Consider the following 24,483-nt stretch of genomic DNA (forward strand, 5'->3'; position numbering starts at 1 on the left):
ATAAGTGTTTATGGGCGAAGCAGTGGCGTAGTAGGTAGTGCTGTCGCCTCACAGCAAGAAGGTCGCTGGTTCGAGCCTCGGCTCAGTTGGCGTTTTTGTGTGGAGTTTGCATGTTCTCCCTACGTTCGCGTGGGTTTCCTCCAGGTGCTCCGATTTCCCCCACAGTCCAAAGACAAGTGGCACAGGTGAATTGGGTAGGCTAAATTGTCCGTAGTGTTTGAGTGTGTGTGTAAATATGCGTGGATGTTTCCTAGAGATGGGTTGCGGCTGGAAGTGCATCCGCTGCGTAAAAACTTGCTGGATAAGTTGTCGGTTCATTCCGCTGTGGCGACCCCGGATTAATAAAGGGAATAAGCGGACAAGAAAATGAATGAATGAATGAGTGTTTATTATAATCTTTTCTGAAGGTTCGTGAAACCTAAAGATGATGAAAACCTATTTTCCATTACAGAAAATACTTGTAAAATATAAACAAATTTGAATAAATGAATCCGTTTAATTAAATAAATTCATGTATTTATTGATATTTATGGTGAGCATATGACTTTTTTCAAATCGTCTTTAAACATTTAAACAGTAGCCTATGCTTGACATCTTTCACCATTTGTCATCATTAAATTATATAAAAAACAATTTAGGAATATATTTAGTGTGAATAATTATAATAAATTATTTTAAAAATTTGATAAACTAATTAAAATAATTTTGAAAATGAACTAGTTAATCATATTGTTCAGTTTTCATATTAGCCAGTCTTTTAAACTGAAAAAAAACGACACACGTGGCTCTTGTTAAAAACCGAGATATTTAGTTTTGAGGTTTTCATCGTCCCCTTCTGAGATGATGCTTCTTTTCTTACAGCACAAACTGAAGCACATCCAGATCACGTGTCTTTCCACTCAGACTGTCCTGAATGTGAGCAGGTATATGTTTTTCACTATCATTTCTAAATGTGAGCGTGTACATTACTACACTGAGATGATGGCTCAATCTAGTAAATTACAGATTTGAAGATGTCTGTGACAAGTTCCAGCACCTAAAGAGCTTCTCCATGAAATTAATTAGCAAGCACCGCCTACAGAGGAAACTCAGATGACAGTATGTTAACTCATCACATGTCTCCTCTTTCTCTCTCTTTCTCCTTTTTCTTTCTGTCTCTTGCCTGTAGGAAAGTCGAAACTGTACACCTACCTGTCAGAGGTGTTGTCCGTCTCTGGGAGTCACAGACATGCTACAAGAAAAGTGAGTGTCTTTAATTATCTTCCTAACTTTTTGTTAATCCTTCTGCCGTATAACATTTATCACTACGAGTGCTGAGGGAGGATTGTACAGTAGGACACCTGAAAGTTTGTAGCATGCTCTGAATTAACTGACACTTGGTCAGACATGAAAACTAGCAAATACTCATACGTTTATAACATGTCGTAACTGAAAATAAGTCATGAGGACTGAATTTCATTGAAGTTTTTGTTTTATTCTGTTTGTGTTTGTTTTTTTCTTAACCTAGCTCTCACAGGGAACCGCCACAGGGAGGCGCTAAAGAGTCATTAATAAAATACAGGCCCAATAATAATCACAGCTTTGGCTCCTAGTTAGGCTGGCCTGCGTGCCGCACTTGTTATAGTACGCAGCACTTGCAATTAGCAGCTTTTTTACATTTTAGGTGGAAAAATCGCAGGAAAATCAGCCTTGCATGATAACAGGCCCCGGAACGTAGCAATGTGGTCAAGGTCTCTGCTCATTCCTGCCCCGTACCCCCTTCAGGACAGACCCCCAGAAGCAGCATCTAGAAAATTCTGCCATGAAAACAGAGCACAGCCAGTCGGACGGCTGGAGCAGTGACGAGGAAGAAGATGGTGACGATGACGACTGTGCTTCCCAGCCTTCGCCTCCAGAGACTATACCTCTGACAGGTAAATGAGACTACATTATCTTTTGTGTGTGTCTGTGTGTCTGTTTTTTTAACATAAATTCAAAGTCTTAGTAATAATTAAACGAAGTTAACAATGTACACACTCATTGGCTACTTTAGTAACTTAGGCCTACAAGGTTGGACCTAGAAATGCCTTGCTGTGGAGGTCATTTGAGTATAGTGAACTTTTATTCAAGTTGTTCAATAAACTACTAATTATCAATAATTAGTAGGGTAACGTTAGTAGTTTTAGGTATTGGTAATTAGGTATGTAGAATTATAAGAAGTAATGAACAGCCAGTATATTAATAGTGGGAATTGGTATTTAAATTAAAGTGTACCAACAGGGTTCATACGGTCATGGAAAACCTGGAAAAGTCATGGAATTTTGACATCGCATTTTCCAGGCCTGGAAAAGTTTTGGAAAAACAGAAAAACCCACAAAATTTTGGAAAAGTCATGGAAATTAGTTTTACAAATATTTGTTTACTTGAATTAGTGCTGGGATATTGGAAAAATCTGATATTACCATATTTTGTATTTCTGTGATATATATTGCGATGTGGTTACAATTTCACCAGATGGTTCATTTAGATTGATTAGGGCGAGGATGGATACATGCTTAATTGTTTTTAATGCTAAATTCTGACCTGACCATTAGTAATTTATGAATATGGAAGCAGAAATCAAGACTTGTCAGACCAGACAAGTTTTTTCCAAGTTTCACATGTCCGTGTGAACTGTAGACTTGATTGATGTTCTCAGCTGAAGGAGTGGCTCTAATGTGCTCTGCTACTGTAACCCTGTTGCATCAAGTTTCAATTTGTTGTGGATTCAGAGATGTTCTCTCTCAGGTGTGGTTAATGACCTATGAGTGGTTACTGTTACTGTCACAACAGAGTTACGCTTGTCTTTCTGTTAGCTTAACCAGTCTCAACAAGTCATTTATGTAGCTCCCACAGCCATATTTCTCCTTTTTGAACAATTTTCTGTAAAATGTAGAAATAGTTGAACTGTATGTGATCTTTTTCTATTTAAATCAGCATGTCTGACAAAGTTACTGAAATTAAAAAGTTACTTACAAAGTCACTTAAATCACCCTTTCCACCATTCTAGCCACCCATCCATCTATATATGCAGTTAAGATCAATCATGTCATCTAAACTAAAACAATCTGCAATACATCCAGGTCGGCCAATCGTGTCAGAAGAGGAGCTTTCCAGTCTTGCAGTGATTTCTCCTCCTAAGAATGGGCAGTACACCGGCTCCAGGGTCAAAGCCCTCATCCAGGCCCTCGAGCAGCTAGAAAAGCAAGATCTGGTCAAAGAGTTTATGGTAAGTTCTGGTCAGCATCAGTATAATGTATATATAAAGCATATAGCACATTACTTAAAGCAATAGTTTACCCACAAATAACACATTTACTGACCCTCAATTGAGTGAATGAGTGAATTTTTGTTGTTGTTGTTGTTGAACATGATTGAAGGTATTTTGTTGAATGTTGATAACATGTAGCCATTCTACAGTGGTGGGAAATGGAACTTAATGGCTTCCAGTTTCCAACATTCATTAAAATGCATTCAAAAGAAAACTTAAATGTGTTTGAAACGAGTACATTATGACATAATTTTTAATTCTGTGTGAACTGGCCCTTTAAATATATTGAATGTTATGGTTTTATAGAAGCAGACACATCTATATATAGTTTTCAGAAATATTATTTTGGTTTATCGTTTTGAAGGTAACTTAATGTCTGACATTTAATGATACTATGGCTGTTTTTATAGGCTTTGGAGCATTTAAACCCTTCAGACAACTGCCTGGTTGGAAAAGCACCTGAAAACCGGGAAAAGAACAGATACAGGGAAATCCTGCCTTGTAAGTCCCTCTGCTTCTCCCATAATCCACCAAAAACTCTCCTTAGTTTGGAGTTTTATTGCTGTTTTACAGTTTGTAAGCCTCAGTTCTCATAAAAAAGATTTTTGGGTGTACTTTTTCACACCATTCTGAAACCACATGGACCACACACTGTACACAAATTCCAGGAAGGTCTTACAAAAAAAATGCAGATGTTAACTGTAAAATGAATACAAGCTTGGTTTTTGATGGTAAATTAAATAACATTGTCCTACTGTATATCATTTTAAAGTCACAGTATACAGTTTTATACTGTAGCAAAACAGAATAATTCATTACATTTAAATGACTATTGTCCAATGAACAATTTTTTTTTTGTGAAATATTATGCAACACTGTAAAGCCAATACAGATGATGATTCTGTGTCAAAAAGGACTAATTAGTCAAATTAATAATTCAATAAATAAATCAAAACTCTAAATATCAGTACTTTATATCATAACATATTCAACCCAGGCTCATTCTGAAAATGTAGTCCCGTGGACATTTCTGGAGACCGCGAAATACGTCCCGGGAGGTACGTATTTTTGCAGTTTTTGTTTTTGCGAATCCACAAGAGGCCGATGTGTGCGCTTTTTCGTATCTCGAATGTCTCTCGTGAGTGCCGTTCATGCCCACGTTGTTCTCGCGTCAACCCACCAGAGGCCGGTGTCTGACTGACTGAATGATTGACTGCGCGACCGGCCAATCGGCTGACCCATCCGCTTCCTTCCCTAAACCCAACCAGTTTTACCGATTGACCCGCCCACCCGCTCACTTCCCTAAACCCGAGCAACAATTTAGAAAAGCCATCTAGTAAAGAAAATCCCTCATCTGTTTTTTTCACCACGTTTTTGGATTTCACCACCTTCTCACCCTGTTATGAACTCGTTCACTTTATTTTTTTGGATTCTGTTTTTGTCTTACCTGATTTCTGGAACTGCTCTTCCCCGGAATCGAACCCGATCACTGTGGTCAACTCCTCCTCTTTGCATCTGAAGTCCGTCGACGCACATGATGAGCTGACTGGACAAACTGATTGCGGCGGGAAAGCCCTCCACACGGAGGTAATCGGTCAGCCGGTAAGCAAGAAAGCGAACAGCTTCATACCGCCCCGTAGCGTTCGCTTAAAAGAAACTCCCGGGACGTATTTCGTGGTCTCCAGAAACTACATTTTCAGAATGAGCTTGGGTTTAACAAATCATAAATATCATAACAGTCTTCACAGCCAATAACACCGAACTCGCTTTTTGTGTTGAGAGGTTCATGTTTTGAATGGTTTACTTACAGCCATGAGTGTTTTGCGTGCTGCGCCCTGTACGCCTCGCATTTTATTCACAATACAAGCGACTTGTAGCAGCAAAGCAACAAGTCCCTGTTTATTTCAATGGAGAGTGAATGATCTCCGTCTACATGAGCGACAGTGACAGTTGGCGACCAAGTGGGTGTGTCAAGCGACACGACAAAGTTGAGTATCCTTAAACTTTATGCAAATGAAGAGCAACTTTCTTGAGCAACAGCCAATAGGAGCCCAGTAGAGCTCACGTGATCTTCTCTCAGCTCCTGCAGAGGCTGGTAGTATTCTCCATGCTATAGGTGTTTGCAGCAGATCACCCAGAACAACAGGCAGCTATAAAGTCGCTGCTAGTGTGAATGAGACATAAAGCAAAGCGACAAGCTTTTTTCAACGGAGAGCGAGCGACTTCCGGTGACCTCTGTCTGCGAGAGTGATGATAACACTGACCGTTGGCGACCATAGATGTTTACATTAGATGTCGCCTACACTGTTGTTGCCTATTGAAAGGAATATGTCAATAGAGCCGCCATTGTAGTACAGGGTAGCGCTCCTTTCAAATTAATGCAGGATAAAGGTGCAGTGGAGGACTGGTCATCCAGAGCCATAGATAAACACACATATATACATACAGTATATCTACGATCGGGAGTTTTCCAGGTGGTCAGTACACAAATATTTTTTTTAATTACGAAAATTATAATTTTACATTATTTTTCTACATCGATGGATAAGTGAGCTCACAGCATTGCCGACAAAGAGCATGTGTTTGTGTGCATGCAAATGTATTTTCCTACCTTCCTGTTAAATTTGATGTAATTCGTGTCCTGAAACACACCCCTTCTCCCGCTTTCACTTTTCATTCTAACGGAGGGAGCGATTCGTTTGTGAATGAATCTCCATTATGAGCAATTTATTCACTTAAGTAATTAGCCAACAATATTACAGGTTTCTTTCTGTTTTCTTTGTTTGCTCATTACTACATCCGTACACAGCGCTAAAGTCCAGCATCTTCACATTGGCACACTGTCTTAACAAGTAAGGTTGAATGACATTTGTCCTGGGAGCACTGTACAAATGTGGTGGCACTATTGACACATGCTCAGGGTCCGTATGCGATATCTAGTGTATAAATCTTTGGTTGGCGACCTGGTGGGTGTGTCGAGCGAGTTGAGAATTCTTTAACTTTATGCAAATGAAGAGCAACTTTCTTGAGCGACAGCCAATATGAGCACCAGTAGAGTTCACGTGATCCACTCTTGTATTCGTGCTTTAGAACTACACAGACCTGCGTTTGCAGCAGGTCGCCACCTAGAGCAGCAGGCAACTACAAAGTTGCTGCTAGTGTGAATGAGGCATGAGGCTTTAACCGTCTGCTGCGCCTTGCGTTTTTGCCGCTGTGCCCTGTGTGCTTGCAGTTGAAAAAAGTCAACTCTGAGCAGAAAATGCATGTTACGTCACTCACAGCTGATTTAGTTGTTACCTAGTGACATAGTGACAAAAAAGGTGCACCATACTCCTTTTCCTTGTAAACAAAAAAGGCAGTGTGTTGTGCCTCATGTTTTTGAAATGTATAAGTGCACTCTGTGTGATCGGTATCTTAGGGGAGACTCACACTATGTACAGTTGCCTTGAATCGGGCCAAAGCATGCTTGTCCCCTCTCCCGTCTCCCCCGACGACGTGCACCCACAATACATTCGGGCCTGGGCACGCTTACGTCATCGATGATGCGCTGTTCAGTAAGCACTTTCACTCAGCATAGTGGAGATTTCTTTAGTTCTATAATTGAAGTCGTTAAATATGCAGTGACAAGCAGTCAAATATTTCACCAAATAGATTATCCACTTTTGACACTCATAAACAATCATAAAGTCCTCATGCTTACCAGGAATTAGGAGGTTTGCTAAAAGTGTAGCTGTGCAGTGAGGGGTTTGCGTCTTTAATAATCTACGACAGTTTGCGAACTGACAGTTTGCACTCACACACAAGCATACCACGCCAAAGCACAAGTGAACTGCGCTGTGGCCATAGACTGTAAAATATATGGAGCAGTATCTGTGACGTCACCCATAGGTTTCTGAACACTGCTAAAGAATCCACAAGTAGGCGCGGCTAACTGTCGCCATTTTGTTCGTGCATCATCGCACCCACGGCAGGATACCAAACAAGGACAAAGATGCGGAGAGTGAGCAGAGCTACAGACACTTGCTGGCATTTTGCTTGGACCTGGCTTAGACAGACTTTACTTTATGAAAACGCTTAATACTTTATTACCTGTGACTCGTTTGTGTTCTGACCACATGTGCTTGGCTGTACACTACACTGGATCAATTAAGTGTTTAGACCTTTAAAAGCTCTCTAATACATTGAGCCACCAAACATTGTTCTTATGACGTTTTTCTACAGGAGGAAAATGCAAATGACTTAGAAACACTTCAGATATAGTCTGTGTTAGTAAATGCAAGGCTATTGATGAAATCCAGCATAACAATGTATGATAACGCTTCAGATGACTGTTCTAGAGCCTACAGCTAACCAATCTGTCAGATTCTGGAGTGCTTTACAGGTCTAAAGAAAAATATAAATGATAAATTATCTCAAATAAAACAAATACATTTATAGAGAAGGTGTATAAGTATATAACTTTACTCACATGGGAAACAGAGGCCACGTGAATGGTTTGTGAGCACAATTAAGTGCACAAAGCATCCCATATTATCTGATAGTTGTAAGAAATAAAAACCATAAGGCAACTGACAGTATAAAGCCACATAAAACAACACAAAAATGCAGAGTTCAGCAGCTAATCTGCCGGAGTCAGCTGAGGTGAAGTGACTGCGACCAGCGGGACCTAGCTGTCACTCAAGTGGCCATGCCCTTAATTATGCAAACCTAATATAGCCTAATATAAAGGAAACGGATGAGATATAAAATAAATTCACCCCCTCACAGTTGTCATAAAGGGTAATATTAGCTATATGAACCAAAATCGTTCTTTGTACAAGGCTGTAAAGTTGGCCATTCTAACAGTGGGCTCAATTGACATTTGCTGTATTATGGAGCCAGCACTAGCGGAATTTCGATTAATTGCAGTTTCAGTTACTTCCGTATTGGCTTCCCGAAGGAGAGCGGGAGGTTGGCTCTCCAACCGGGCCAGGGCCGGCCAAGTGAACTGTGCCTGAGCCTGATTCAGAGCACTCACACTTCTCAAAGGATCTGGGAAACGGGCCTGGGCAGGGTTCGCATAGCATAGTGTGAGTACGCCCCTAGTTTGGCATATATTTTTAGTAGTATAAGTATTACTCTACATTCAGATAACATGTGCTAATGTCCATATTTTTTTAGAAAATAGAAATATGTTTTTTTTTCTCAAAAATTTCATATTATCAGCGGTATTGTTTTTTTTTTTTTTATAAACATCACAGATGTCAGAATTACAGTATTTGATAAATAGAATGTTCAAGTCATGCACACTTGCTGAAAAAAAATCTGTTATGTTAAAGTAAGATTATAAAGTTTTACAATAGTAAAATATCACAATTTGTTCCATTTAAATTTATCTGAGTCACAAATCTCCTGCTTGAATGTGTTCAGTGTTAGACAACAGTGAACGTGACCCTTGTATACATTTACCCATAAACAGTGGAGCACATGACACAGCAATTAAGTGAAATGTAACCAATCCCTGGTTATTTACTCCCTGGTGTCCAACATATTGGATTACATTGCTAGTGTAACCATCTTGGACTCGCTTTTTCACACTCTATCCGGCACCTCTTTGCGGCTTTCCGGATCTCCTCACCCATGAGCTGGCATTTTCACCGTTATCCTGTTTGTACGGACTCAGTTATTTGCTGGTGTGAAATGTAAGGAGGTCAAAGGCGTTGTTTGCCATCATAACAAAGTAACCCTGAAAAAGTCCAACAGGAGATGTGTGACTCACAGATCTGCTTTGACTGTTAATAGGAAACATCCATACATGTGCAGGGTCACTTTTGTTCAAATGAAGGGGTCTCTGTGAACAGAATAGGCACAATACTGTGCTTCATGTGCTGGCGGGAGGGAAACTGGCTGTAGTTTGGCCCTGGAGTGTTTGTTTATTATCATGGCAGCTCACTGGGCTTCTGTTCCCTGAATAAAGCACGCTGGATTGAAAAGTGTGAGGCCCCTGGGACTTAAACCACTGTTATTACTGGAGAGAGTTCAAGGGGCTGCGAACTTCTCCAGGAAGCCGATGCCACCCATTGTGGAGGGCGAATTTACCTACTCCCAGTGACACACGCTTCCCCTGCTTACATGCGACCCCCTTTTGTTTATCTTCTTCTCTTTCTCGGTTTTATTTTTCAGCCCTTTCCTCTTCTGAGCTGTTGAACATGTTTTCACAAGAGCCCCCTTCAGAGAGTTACAACAGCAGTGGCTTTAGTATTCTCTCTGTACATTGCGCACAGGAGAAAACACGCTACTAACAAATGTGACCTTCCTAAAGTGAAGGAAATCTTTTTATTTATTATTGACATTGTTGCATGACACATGAAGAAAACACTTGTTTATTTATTTAATCTGATTTTAGTTTTAAGTACAGTTACTTAAAAATTAAAAACTCATCCATAGACCGATTTCACGCAGCTGCCATTTTAAGCAAGGCTGCGGTGGGAAGAAACCCAGAAGTATCACGGAGTCTGCGCCAGTGTACCTGGCTGTATATCTTATCAACGAAGAGAAAGAGACACAAATTTATCATTTCATCGCTTTCCGAGTGACTCGAAGGTCCTATCTGAATGGATAGTGAAAATAAAAAGGGATATCGGACCTCATTTTCAGCGAAGGTAAATGGCACTAGTCAGCTAACGTTTCCTTTCCCAAACACACATTTTAGATGCCGTTTATCAAACTTTAGCTAATGAAGTGATTCTTTTACTATATAGACTTTCCTGCTAACAATTAAGCGCTGTTGATTGCTATATTAAACACTGCTGATTTGCCATAGTATTCACCAGTCCACACCAGAAACTACTGTGATTGGCCGTGAAGGTCCACTGCACTTCACCAATATGTTCCAAGTAGGGTTGTAACGGTATGAATTTTTTACGGTATGATAATCGTCTAAAACAATACTACGGTTTGACGGTTTCGCGGTATACGGTATGTTACAAATGTTACAAAATAATAGAACAGTGAAGCAAATTTGACTTTTTCCAAATAATATATTTTCAGTTACTATAAACAACACCACTTACAATGAACAAATAAAAAAATAAGAAAAAAATAAATAATGTGTCAAAGTCCAAATAAAGTCCAAATAAACATGGTGCAAATCCTCAGTAAAAAATAGATATAAATATTTACTATACTATAAATAGTTACATAACGAAACTAGATTCAATATGGAACATCCTTAGGTTTTATGTGCCAGCATGGATATGGTTGTCTGTGGATATGGATTTGGATATGGTTGTCTGCAATGCAGACAAACAGCTGCACCTTCATTTGCGTCTTTTGAAAACAGCAAGAGCAGCAGTTCGTCTTTGCTGTGTCACTGTTTTGTCATGTTTCTGTGCTGCTGTGCATGCAAAAGTACTTAGTATGAGAATTATTTCATGCAAAACTTTTTTTTTGCGTTTTATTTAGCCGCGCATAAATGTATGCCTATCTCTCATTCTGTGTTGTTCAAAAAGCTCGTTTTTGGTCCACAAACAAAAGCGAAACCTATGCTTATTGGTTGTGATATAGCGAGTTTGAACCAATCTGGGCATGGAGGAGGGACAATGCATCAATGTATCATGTCTGGTTTGTCCGGAGACACAGTGACGAGCGTTTCTTTGTCAAATCAGCGCTGTCAAATTTTGATGACGTAACCGCCCTGATTCCGGAGCCTCCGGAGCCGCGAATGTTATGTGATACAGCACTGGAAAGCTGAGATTCTCTTCTTTATGCCAATCTTTGAATTGTATGAATCGGATCAGCGGATCAAAAGTTATTAAACATTTAAGAGCAATGCTTATTTTTAGCCGCGGGCGGCTGTCTCGGTCTTTAAGGGTTAAAACCATTGATATGCAATTGTTCATGGTATGATAATCGTGCACGTTCAAATCGTGGTAGACCGTCATACCGGTATATTGTTACAACCCTAGTTCCAAGTGTAAACACAGAGGAACAATCCGCTAATGACTCGACTGATCTTCTCGACTTTAAAACGCTCCAGTGTCTGTGTATCTTTGTTTGCACTTGGTGAAGAGCAGTGAACTTATGACCTTCATGGCCAATCAAAGTCATTTCCGTTGAGCACTGGTGAATACTATGGCAAATCATCTATGTTTAAGAACGCGCTTAACATCGCTTAAATGTTAGCAGGAAATAAGCGTTTTAAAAATTTTAGTACCAAGAATATTTCTATTTGACTTATGGAAAGTTCCAAACAACAGTATGTTTATAAAATAGAAACTTTTTGCCCATTTTTAAAACATTTAATTCATCTTTGTTACAGCAATAATTTACAGACCAAAAACGTTGGAATAGTCTGAAATGAAAATATAACGTATTATAGCTAAAATAATAAACAAAAAATAAAATGATATATTTTGTGATTCCAGTCATCAAAAAGTGGTGATTTCACTAATATAATTTTAAAGTATAAATGTTTTTTAGTCAGTTAGTCAGTCTTAAGCCTTCATGAGAATAGCATGAGCTCATTCTTCTCACTGTGTTTCCAACCAGCATGACCTTGAGAGCTTGTTTCATTTCTTTGCAGCTATTTGTTGTACCTCGGTACAATTTGTTCCTTCACCTCGATGGTGAAACCAAAATCGCTGCATTCTTGGTCTGTAGATTAATAACACCGTTGGCTACCGAAGCCAACAACAGCAATCAGCTCATTACAGGAATGCTGAGGCCCTGTTATAAATCTCCTACCTGCGTTTCAAATAAAAACGAGTTTGTGGTTTGGGAAACATGCATTTGATAGTTAATACACAAGAGGTTTGTTTGTTTGTTCATGCATTGATTTTTAAAGAGAAAAATTGTATACACTACCTTCTGGTTTCCATAATGAACTCTCGATGGTTTAGTTGCCCTGTGGGATTTGAGTTGTCATCAAGAGCCAAACTGTTGTTTTCTTATCTTATATTATGGCCAAATAACATCCATGCTTATTCAGGCTTAAGTGTACTCAGATATTGGCCAAGAAACAGGGGTCATGAACAAAAAGGAAAAAGCTTTTTTAATGTGTCAGAGTTTATTTCTGAGTGAAATGTACTGATTTTGTTGTAATGATTATACATTTGTAGCCTGATTTACAGAAGAAAGCCAACAAGCTCTGACTATCCATATTTCATGAACAAATGCTGAAACATTATTTCACTCAAATTTTGACTTTTTTCCCCCACACGTTTTTTGAAACATTTAAATGTATGGTCTCTTATGCAAAAATCACTTTTAAAGGGGTTTAAACACAGTTTGTGACAACAATCTGTGAATATCCAGCTTCTAATGGAAAACTGCATTCATTTTATTTTAAATAATCATAAGCAGGTCACACACCGGATGCGCTTTCCTGTCTATAATCGTCACTACCCTGTCCAGTAAAAAGTGTAAAAACCCTAAAAGATTATTATTAATAAAAGAGAACGAACTATAATTTAAAACATTTTGAGGCTTAGTCCTACTTGAAGTTTTCATAATAGTAGTATAATAGCAGTTTTAAAGCCATTACATGTATTTTAAAGCACAGTATTAAAAAAATGAGACTTTCAGATTCCTCCTAGTTATTAAAATCCTTAATTTTCTGACAAACTCTTTTGAATTGGCAGCCAAATGTTTTAGTTTTCCCTGACTTTGCAAGATGTTGAGTCGATCTAAACTAACTGAAACCCTCAGATAAAATGATTTTCAGATGAAGACCAAAGAAATATACTACGGAAGCGTAGAGCTGCCACCCAGGTAAAAAAAAATCTGAGCTTTATCACGTTTGTACAATATACTTTTCATGTTCTTACAATATACTTTTCACGTTCTTACAATATACTTTTCACGTTCTTACAATATAATATCAGGTTTGTACAATATACTTTTCACGTTCTTACAATATAATATCACGTTTGTACAATATACTTTTCACGTTCTTACAATATAATATCACGTTTGTACAATATACTTTTCACGTTCCTACAATATAATATCACGTTTGTACAATATACTTTTCACGTTCTTACAATATAACATCACGTTTGTACAATATACTTTTCACGTTCTTACAATATAATATCACGTTTGTACAATATACTTTTCACGTTCTTACAATACAATATCACGTTTGTACAATATACTTTTCACGTTCTTACAATATAATATCAGGTTTGTACAATATACTTTTCACGTTCTTACAATATAATATCACGTTTGTACAATATACTTTTCACGTTCCTACAATATAATATCACGTTTGTACAATATACTTTTCACGTTCCTACAATATAATATCACGTTTGTACAATATACTTTTCACGTTCTTACAATATAACATCACGTTTGTACAATATACTTTTCACGTTCTTACAATATAATATCCCGTTTGTACAATATAATTATCACGTTCTTACAATATAATATCACGTTTGTACAATATACTTTTCACGTTCTTACAATATAATATCACGTTTGTACAATATACTTTTCACGTTCTTACAATACAATATCACGTTTGTACAATATAATTATCACGTTCTTACAATATAATATCATGTTTGTACAATATACTTTTCACGTTCTTACAATATAATATCACGTTTGTACAATATACTTTTCACGTTCTTACAATATAATATCACGTTTGTACAATATAATTATCACGTTCTTACAATATAATATCACGTTCTTACAATATACTTTTCACGTTCTTACAATATAATATCACGTTTGTACAATATACTTTTCACGTTCTTACAATATAATATCACGTTTGTACAATATACTTTTCACGTTCTTACAATATAATATCACGTTTGTACAATATACTTTTCACGTTCTTACAATATAATATCACGTTTGTACAATATACTTTTCACGTTCTTACAATATAATATCATGTTTGTACAATATACTTTTCACGTTCTTACAATATAATATCACGTTCGTACAATATAATTATCACGTTCTTACAATATAATATCACGTTTGTACAATATACTTTTCACGTTCTTACAATATAATATCACGTTTGTACAATATACTTTTCACGTTCTTACAATATAATATCACGTTTGTACAATATAATTATCACGTTCTTACAATATAATATCATGTTTGTACAATATACTTTTCACGTTCTTACAATATACTTTTCACGTTCTTACAATATACTTTTCACGTTCTTACAATATAATATCACGTTTGTACAATATACTTTTCACGTTCTTACAATATAATATCACGTTTGTACAATATACTTTTCACGTTCTTACAATATAATATCACGTTCTTACAATATAATATCACGTTTGTACAATATAATTATCACGTTCTTACAATATAATATCATGTTTGTACAATATACTTTTCACGTTCTTACAATATACTTTTCACGTTCTTACAATATACTTTTCACGTTCTTACAATATAATATCACGTTTGTACAATATACTTTTCACGTTCTTACAATATAATATCACGTTTGTACAATATACTTTTCACGTTCTTACAATATAATATCACGTTCTTACAATATAATATCACGTTTGTACAATATAATTATCACGTTCTTACAATATAATATCATGTTTGTACAATATACTTTTCACGTTCTTACAATATACTTTTCACGTTCTTACAATATACTTTTCACGTTCTTACAAAATAATATCACGTTTGTACAATATACTTTTCACGTTCTTACAATATAATATCACGTTTGTACAATATACTTTTCACGTTCTTACAATATAACATCACGTTTGTACAATATACTTTTCACGTTCTTACAATATAATATCATGTTTGTACAATATACTTTTCACGTTCTTACAATATACTTTTCACGTTCTTACAATATACTTTTCACGTTCTTACAATATAATATCACGTTTGTACAATATACTTTTCACGTTCTTACAATATAATATCACGTTTGTACAATATACTTTTCACGTTCTTACAATACAATATCACGTTTGTACAATATACTTTTCACGTTCTTACAATATAATATCACGTTTGTACAATATAATTATCACGTTCTTACAATATAATATCACGTTTGTACAATATACTTTTCACGTTCTTACAATACAATATCACGTTTGTACAATATAATTATCACGTTCTTACAATATAATATCATGTTTGTACAATATACTTTTCACGTTCTTACAATATACTTTTCACGTTCTTACAATATAATATCACGTTTGTACAATATACTTTTCACGTTCTTACAATATAATATCACGTTTGTACAATATACTTTTCACGTTCTTACAATATAATATCACGTTTGTACAATATAATTATCACGTTCTTACAATATAATATCATGTTTGTACAATATACTTTTCACGTTCTTACAATATACTTTTCACGTTCTTACAATATACTTTTCACGTTCTTACAATATAATATCACGTTTGTACAATATACTTTTCACGTTCTTACAATATAATATCACGTTTGTACAATATACTTTTCACGTTCTTACAATATAATATCACGTTTGTACAATATACTTTTCACGTTCTTACAATACAATATCACGTTTGTACAATATACTTTTCACGTTCTTACAATATAATATCACGTTTGTACAATATAATTATCACGTTCTTACAATATAATATCACGTTTGTACAATATACTTTTCACGTTCTTACAATACAATATCACGTTTGTACAATATAATTATCACGTTCTTACAATATAATATCATGTTTGTACAATATACTTTTCACGTTCTTACAATATAATATCACGTTTGTACAATATACTTTTCACGTTCTTACAATACAATATCACGTTTGTACAATATACTTTTCACGTTCTTACAATATAATATCACGTTTGTACAATATAATTATCACGTTCTTACAATATAATATCACGTTTGTACAATATACTTTTCACGTTCTTACAATACAATATCACGTTTGTACAATATAATTATCACGTTCTTACAATATAATATCATGTTTGTACAATATACTTTTCACGTTCTTACAATATACTTTTCACGTTCTTACAATATACTTTTCACGTTCTTACAATATAATATCACGTTTGTACAATATACTTTTCACGTTCTTACAATATAACATCACGTTTGTACAATATACTTTTCACGTTCTTACAATACAATATCACGTTTGTACAATATACTTTTCACGTTCTTACAATATAATATCACGTTTGTACAATATACTTTTCACGTTCTTACAATACAATATCACATTTGTACAATATACTTTTCACGTTCTTACAATATAATATCAGGTTTGTACAATATACTTTTCACGTTCTTACAATATAATATCACGTTTGTACAATATACTTTTCACGTTCCTACAATATAATATCACGTTTGTACAATATACTTTTCACGTTCCTACAATATAATATCACGTTTGTACAATATACTTTTCACGTTCTTACAATATAACATCACGTTTGTACAATATACTTTTCACGTTCTTACAATATAATATCCCGTTTGTACAATATAATTATCACGTTCTTACAATATAATATCACGTTTGTACAATATACTTTTCACGTTCTTACAATATAATATCACGTTTGTACAATATACTTTTCACGTTCTTACAATACAATATCACGTTTGTACAATATAATTATCACGTTCTTACAATATAATATCATGTTTGTACAATATACTTTTCACGTTCTTACAATATAATATCACGTTTGTACAATATACTTTTCACGTTCTTACAATATAATATCACGTTTGTACAATATAATTATCACGTTCTTACAATATAATATCACGTTCTTACAATATACTTTTCACGTTCTTACAATATAATATCACGTTTGTACAATATACTTTTCACGTTCTTACAATATAATATCACGTTTGTACAATATACTTTTCACGTTCTTACAATATAATATCACGTTCTTACAATATAATATCACGTTTGTACAATATACTTTTCACGTTCTTACAATATAACATCACGTTTGTACAATATACTTTTCACGTTCTTACAATACAATATCATGTTTGTACAATATACTTTTCACGTTCTTACAATATAATATCACGTTCGTACAATATAATTATCACGTTCTTACAATATAATATCACGTTTGTACAATATACTTTTCACGTTCTTACAATATAATATCACGTTTGTACAATATACTTTTCACGTTCTTACAATATAATATCACGTTTGTACAATATAATTATCACGTTCTTACAATATAATATCATGTTTGTACAATATACTTTTCACGTTCTTACAATATACTTTTCACGTTCTTACAATATACTTTTCACGTTCTTACAATATAATATCACGTTTGTACAATATACTTTTCACGTTCTTACAATATAATATCACGTTTGTACAATATACTTTTCACGTTCTTACAATATAATATCACGTTCTTACAATATAATATCACGTTTGTACAATATAATTATCACGTTCTTACAATATAATATCATGTTTGTACAATATACTTTTCACGTTCTTACAATATACTTTTCACGTTCTTACAATATACTTTTCACGTTCTTACAATATAATATCACGTTTGTACAATATACTTTTCACGTTCTTACAATATAATATCACGTTTGTACAATATACTTTTCACGTTCTTACAATATAATATCACGTTCTTACAATATAATATCACGTTTGTACAATATAATTATCACGTTCTTACAATATAATATCATGTTTGTACAATATACTTTTCACGTTCTTACAATATACTTTTCACGTTCTTACAATATACTTTTCACGTTCTTACAATATAATATCACGTTTGTACAATATACTTTTCACGTTCTTACAATATAATATCACGTTTGTACAATATACTTTTCACGTTCTTACAATATAACATCACGTTTGTACAATATACTTTTCACGTTCTTACAATATAATATCATGTTTGTACAATATACTTTTCACGTTCTTACAATATACTTTTCACGTTCTTACAATATACTTTTCACGTTCTTACAATATAATATCACGTTTGTACAATATACTTTTCACGTTCTTACAATATAATATCACGTTTGTACAATATACTTTTCACGTTCTTACAATACAATATCACGTTTGTACAATATACTTTTCACGTTCTTACAATATAATATCACGTTTGTACAATATAATTATCACGTTCTTACAATATAATATCACGTTTGTACAATATACTTTTCACGTTCTTACAATACAATATCACGTTTGTACAATATAATTATCACGTTCTTACAATATAATATCATGTTTGTACAATATACTTTTCACGTTCTTACAATATACTTTTCACGTTCTTACAATATAATATCACGTTTGTACAATATACTTTTCACGTTCTTACAATATAATATCACGTTTGTACAATATACTTTTCACGTTCTTACAATATAATATCACGTTTGTACAATATAATTATCACGTTCTTACAATATAATATCATGTTTGTACAATATACTTTTCACGTTCTTACAATATACTTTTCACGTTCTTACAATATACTTTTCACGTTCTTACAATATAATATCACGTTTGTACAATATAATTATCACGTTCTTACAATATAATATCATGTTTGTACAATATACTTTTCACGTTCTTACAATATACTTTTCACGTTCTTACAATATACTTTTCACGTTCTTACAATATAATATCACGTTTGTACAATATACTTTTCACGTTCTTACAATATAATATCACGTTTGTACAATATACTTTTCACGTTCTTACAATATAATATCACGTTTGTACAATATACTTTTCACGTTCTTACAATACAATATCACGTTTGTACAATATAATTATCACGTTCTTACAATATAATATCATGTTTGTACAATATACTTTTCACGTTCTTACAATATACTTTTCACGTTCTTACAATATAATATCACGTTTGTACAATATACTTTTCACGTTCTTACAATATAATATCACGTTTGTACAATATACTTTTCACGTTCTTACAATATAACATCACGTTTGTACAATATACTTTTCACGTTCTTACAATACAATATCACGTTTGTACAATATACTTTTCACGTTCTTACAATATAATATCACGTTTGTACAATATACTTTTCACGTTCTTACAATACAATATCATGTTTGTACAATATACTTTTCACGTTCTTACAATATAATATCACGTTTGTACAATATACTTTTCACGTTCTTACAATACAATATCACGTTTGTACAATATACTTTTCACGTTCTTACAATATAATATCACGTTTGTACAATATACTTTTCACGTTCTTACAATATAACATCACGTTTGTACAATATACTTTTCACGTTCTTACAATACAATATCACGTTTGTACAATATACTTTTCACGTTCTTACAATATAACATCACGTTTGTACAATATACTTTTCACGTTCTTACAATACAATATCACGTTTGTACAATATACTTTTCACGTTCTTACAATATAACATCACGTTTGTACAATATACTTTTCACGTTCTTACAATACAATATCATGTTTGTACAATATACTTTTCACGTTCTTACAATATAATATCACGTTTGTACAATATACTTTTCACGTTCTTACAATACAATATCACGTTTGTACAATATACTTTTCACGTTCTTACAATATAATATCACGTTTGTACAATATACTTTTCACGTTCTTACAATATAACATCACGTTTGTACAATATACTTTTCACGTTCTTACAATACAATATCACGTTTGTACAATATACTTTTCACGTTCTTACAATATAATATCACGTTTGTACAATATAATTATCACGTTCTTACAATATAATATCACGTTTGTACAATATACTTTTCACGTTCTTACAATATAATATCACGTTTGTACAATATAATTATCACGTTCTTACAATATAATATCATGTTTGTACAATATAATTATCACGTTATTACGTGAAAACTTTATTGCTTAGGCTACGTTTACCTGGTGTGATCAGAGCGTGAGAAAATGTCTCTTCTTACAGAATTAATTAAGTTCTATTTTATGCTTGGATTGAGACATGATGAAATTTTGCAGCTACTGATTGTGATTACTAGACCCAGTAATAAAACAGTTAGTGACGTTATGATCCATACTCCATCGCAAGAATCTTTGCATGTCTGCCATTGTGACATTTTCTGTTCCCAGATTGGAGCGAATCCGGGAATGTGTCCCAAGCCTCTTTTCAACTTCTGCTATGAAATAACCAGCAATGATTTCAACTGATCCAGCGCGAGAAAAAAAGTCTCGCGCGCGCACATCATCATCTGTGCGCACGTATGGCGGCAAATAACGTGATAATTATATTGTACAAACATGATATTATATTGTAAGAACAAAAGTATATTGTACAAACGTGATATTATATTGTAAGAATGTGATAATTATATTGTACAAACATGATATTATATTGTAAGAATGTGATATTATATTGTACAAACATGATATTATATTGTAAGAAAGTGATATTATATTGTGAGAACGTGAAAAGTATATTGTACAAACGTGATAAAGCTCAGATTTTTTTTAACCTGTGTTTTGTTTGTTGACATATCTTTGGTTATTTTGGAAAAGCACTGTGCTAATAATTTTTGTATAGCCATGACTAAAAATTCTTTCAAATTTGGATTGATAAACATGACATTACTTATGTTGATCTCTCCTGTATGTATATATAAAATCACTTTTACAAAATTTATTTAGAGATAAGTTCACTCTAAATATTTGAATTCCCACACCATTTATACACACTTAATTGGTTTTTAACTTCTGTAAACACAAATAAAAAAAAATACAGCAGCCATTGACTTCAATAGTAGGGACAAAAATACTATAGAAATCAATGGCTGCTGCTTTTCAACATTCTTAGTAAGTCTTCCTTTGTGTTCAACAGGTTTGGAACAAGTGAAGGATGAGTAAATGACAGACTTTCATTTTTGGCTGAACAATCCCTTTAATGCACACAAAACACAAAAATAGACAGCTCATATTTGACCCACAGACATTCATAATAACAAAACTGATTGTTTTACAGTGTATAAATGTGTGGACTATTATTAGGACTAACTGATCACAATCTACAATCTCTATTTCTCTGACCATTCAGACGATAAGACGCGTGTTCCTGTGGGAGAGGACGAGGGCTACATCAATGCCAGCTACATTCGTATGAAGGTGGGCTCGGAGGAGCTGTTCTTCATCTCCGCTCAGGGCCCTTTGCCTGGCACTCAGGACAGTTTCTGGCAGATGGTGTGGGAGAACAGGTCTGATGTGATCGCCATGATGACTCGAGAGGTGGAGCGCGGACGGGTCAAATGCCACAAATACTGGCCCGAGAAGCTCGACGTCCCCAAAGAGACCAGCCGTTACCAGCTCTTCCTGGACAACTACCAGATGCTTGGTTATTTCCACATTAAGGTCATCAAGATGGTGGAAAAAAAGGTTAGGAGCATGTTCCTCATGGAAAATAGTGCATTTCATCCAAAACAAATATATTTCTTATTGTAACCTTTTCAGTGTAAAAGCTACCATTATAAAATGAGTTGATTGCTGTCATTTGCTATTCATTTCAGTTTTAAAGACTCAGTTTTAATGGTTAAATTATATTTTAGTGACCAAATTAAACATCCAGTTAATTGAAATTCTAAAACATATTAAATCATTTTCCTTTGGCTTAGTTCCGAATTTATCAGGGGTCGCCACAGCAGAATGAACCACCGACTATTCCGACATTTGTTTTACGGAGCAGATGCCTTTCCAGCCACAACCCAGCATTGGAAAAACTAAAACATAGTCAATTTAACAATTTAATTTAACTTTTTTTTTCTCCAAAGTTGCTCAAATTCCACTTTATTCATTTTTTTTTGTTTTTATTATTAAATATAATATATATATATATATATATATATATGTATATATGTATGTGTGTGTGTGTTTGTGTGTGTGTGTGTGTGTGTGTGTGTGTGTACAGTATATATATATATATATATATAATAACATAATATAACAATAATTAAAAGATGGAAGAACAACAAAGAACACAATTAGCGCCTACAAATAAAGATTATTTTTAAATATTAATATTAGCAGAAGTATACTTAATTACTTAAACTTGATTACTCTTAAACGGAAAAGTATTGTCGACTACATGTTGCTGCAGATGTACAATAAACAAATGCTTAAAACAGATCAACTCAAATAAGATCAAGATAAACTCTTGTTAAATAATTTTGTCATTTGGGAATCAATTGGGTCATTGTCGCTTACTATTGGCCATTCGCATGCGATTGACAGGTTACCCTGCCCTTATCGGTCTCATGAAGTGCTTTGAAATATGCATTTTTATTCAATGTTTGATATAATCTCAAACGAAACACGATGAGAGGGTGGGAGAGTCGCTCCTTCCCTTTAAAAAAAAAAACAGCCAATAGTGTTTTTTTTTTTATCACACACCTGCCATTGAGAGTGGTTGAGCTCAAGCACATCAAATGAAAAGCAAATGAGAAGCGCATTGAAGGGGGCGTGCCATGTCAGATACTAGAAAGCATTTGATTGGTTTTGATGTAATGAGAACCTGTAGTGTGAGTTCGCGTGAATAAAACCGTTGGTCCATTTGGGCGGAAGCAATTTAAAACAGCGGTATGTTTATATCAACTTTATATCTTCTAAATGTGAAATTTGTTACTGTTTTGGGTCGCACTAGATATCCAAAAAACAAATAATACTGATAATAACATCTTAAAAACTTTATTTTAATTTCATGTTAGAGTTAATAATTGTCAGAAATAAATAGCTTATTTAATGATTAATTTAAAAAAGAGATGCACTGATAAAGGACTTATACTAAATAATGCAATATTCCATAAAATATATATTTTGTGTGTAAAAACTTAAGAAAAAATGTAATTTTATAATGCTAATATGTAATTGTAATGTTTAATAATACAAATTCAATGACAGAGAATTGTGTTTAGTTAAAATTTTGATAAGAGAAATTAATTAATATATTAAATATGTGTGCTTTTAGTTTAGAATTTTAAATGTAAATTAATTTTTAAATAAATGTGACCTGTTTTAATGTTTCAAGGAGTATTACAAACTCAAAATGCAGTCAAAAATGCAGATTTAATTGATTTGCCATGTATCTTCAAAATTCTAAATCAATGCAGATCTGCAACGCAGCTGATTATTGACCTGTGCACTTTTCCAGAGTGGAGACGTGCACTTTGTGAAGCACCTGAAGTTCACCACATGGCCTGATCACGGCACACCCCACTCCTCCGATCAGCTTGTGCGCTTCATCCGCTACATGAGGGCTGTTCACGCTAAAGGGCCCATCACCGTCCACTGCAGCGCAGGCATCGGCCGAGCCGGAGTCCTCATCTGTACAGACGTCATCCTCAGTCTCATTCAGAAAGACCTCAGTGTGAGTCATTTACACTACAGCAGCATAATCAATCTGTAACCAATAGATAATGGCATTAATCTCATTTAAGTAAACAGCATATTATTAATTCTGAAGAGATAAATCTATGTTTTGTTTTGCAGATTAATGTGAGTGACATTGTAAAGGAGATGAGACTCCAGCGGCACGGCATGATTCAGACTAAGGTGAGCAAATCAGGACGTTTAATGTGTAATTCGATGATGTTAGTTGTGATCAGTGTTCGGGAAAGTTACTTTTGAAAGTACTGTATTGCAATATTGAGTCCCCTCATAAAAATAAAAAATAAGTTGCTTTACTTAGTTACTTTTAATGGAAAGTAATGCATTACGTTACTTTTGAGTTACTTTTGCATGACTTTTTCTCATCTGGCTGAACTTCCTGACCCCAGATTAATGAAACGTTATTTAAACATAAATAAAAACATTTACAGATTCATAAAACTTGAAAGCAATGTGTTTTCTTAGTTACATTTTTTAAGAGTTGTCTTATTAGTTAGAAAATCATTGTCCATTGAGGCAATGCCCTTTTCTTTTTCTTTATTGCATTCAAAATAGTGAGAATAGTGAATAATGAGAAAGACTCTGGCATAACATCTTGATTTCTATCTGTTCCCACAGCGAGCAAATTCTCTCATTTGAGTATGTGATTACGTTAATTTTAATTGAACAATTTTATTTTTAAAGCTAATTAATTAAACTAAGAAGG

General features: G+C 34.2%; 1 protein-coding gene across 17 annotated transcripts in view; it reads left to right on the forward strand.

The window, feature by feature from the left end:
- Positions 1-24,483, forward strand: part of ptpn20 (protein tyrosine phosphatase non-receptor type 20) — a 74,498-nt gene that overhangs the window by 46,822 nt on the left and 3,193 nt on the right. For 10 of the 17 annotated variants that reach the window (XM_073920136.1, XM_009307421.5, XM_073920138.1 and 7 more), the window contains 8 exons: positions 862-923; positions 1,169-1,242; positions 1,765-1,913; positions 3,102-3,247; positions 3,700-3,790; positions 21,439-21,773; positions 23,542-23,757; positions 23,880-23,942. In XM_073920136.1, the coding sequence (XP_073776237.1) occupies positions 862-923; positions 1,169-1,242; positions 1,765-1,913; positions 3,102-3,247; positions 3,700-3,790; positions 21,439-21,773; positions 23,542-23,757; positions 23,880-23,942 (1,136 nt within the window). Of the gene's footprint in view, positions 1-861; positions 924-1,168; positions 1,243-1,663; positions 1,914-3,101; positions 3,248-3,699; positions 3,791-21,438; positions 21,774-23,541; positions 23,758-23,879; positions 23,943-24,483 lie in introns of all 17 variants that reach the window. The other 7 variants (XR_012388783.1, XR_012388780.1, XR_012388782.1 and 4 more) reach the window with 1 other exon arrangement.

This window comes from Danio rerio, chromosome 13 (assembly GCF_049306965.1).
Source record: "Danio rerio strain Tuebingen ecotype United States chromosome 13, GRCz12tu, whole genome shotgun sequence".
NCBI lineage: Eukaryota > Metazoa > Chordata > Actinopteri > Cypriniformes > Danionidae > Danio > Danio rerio.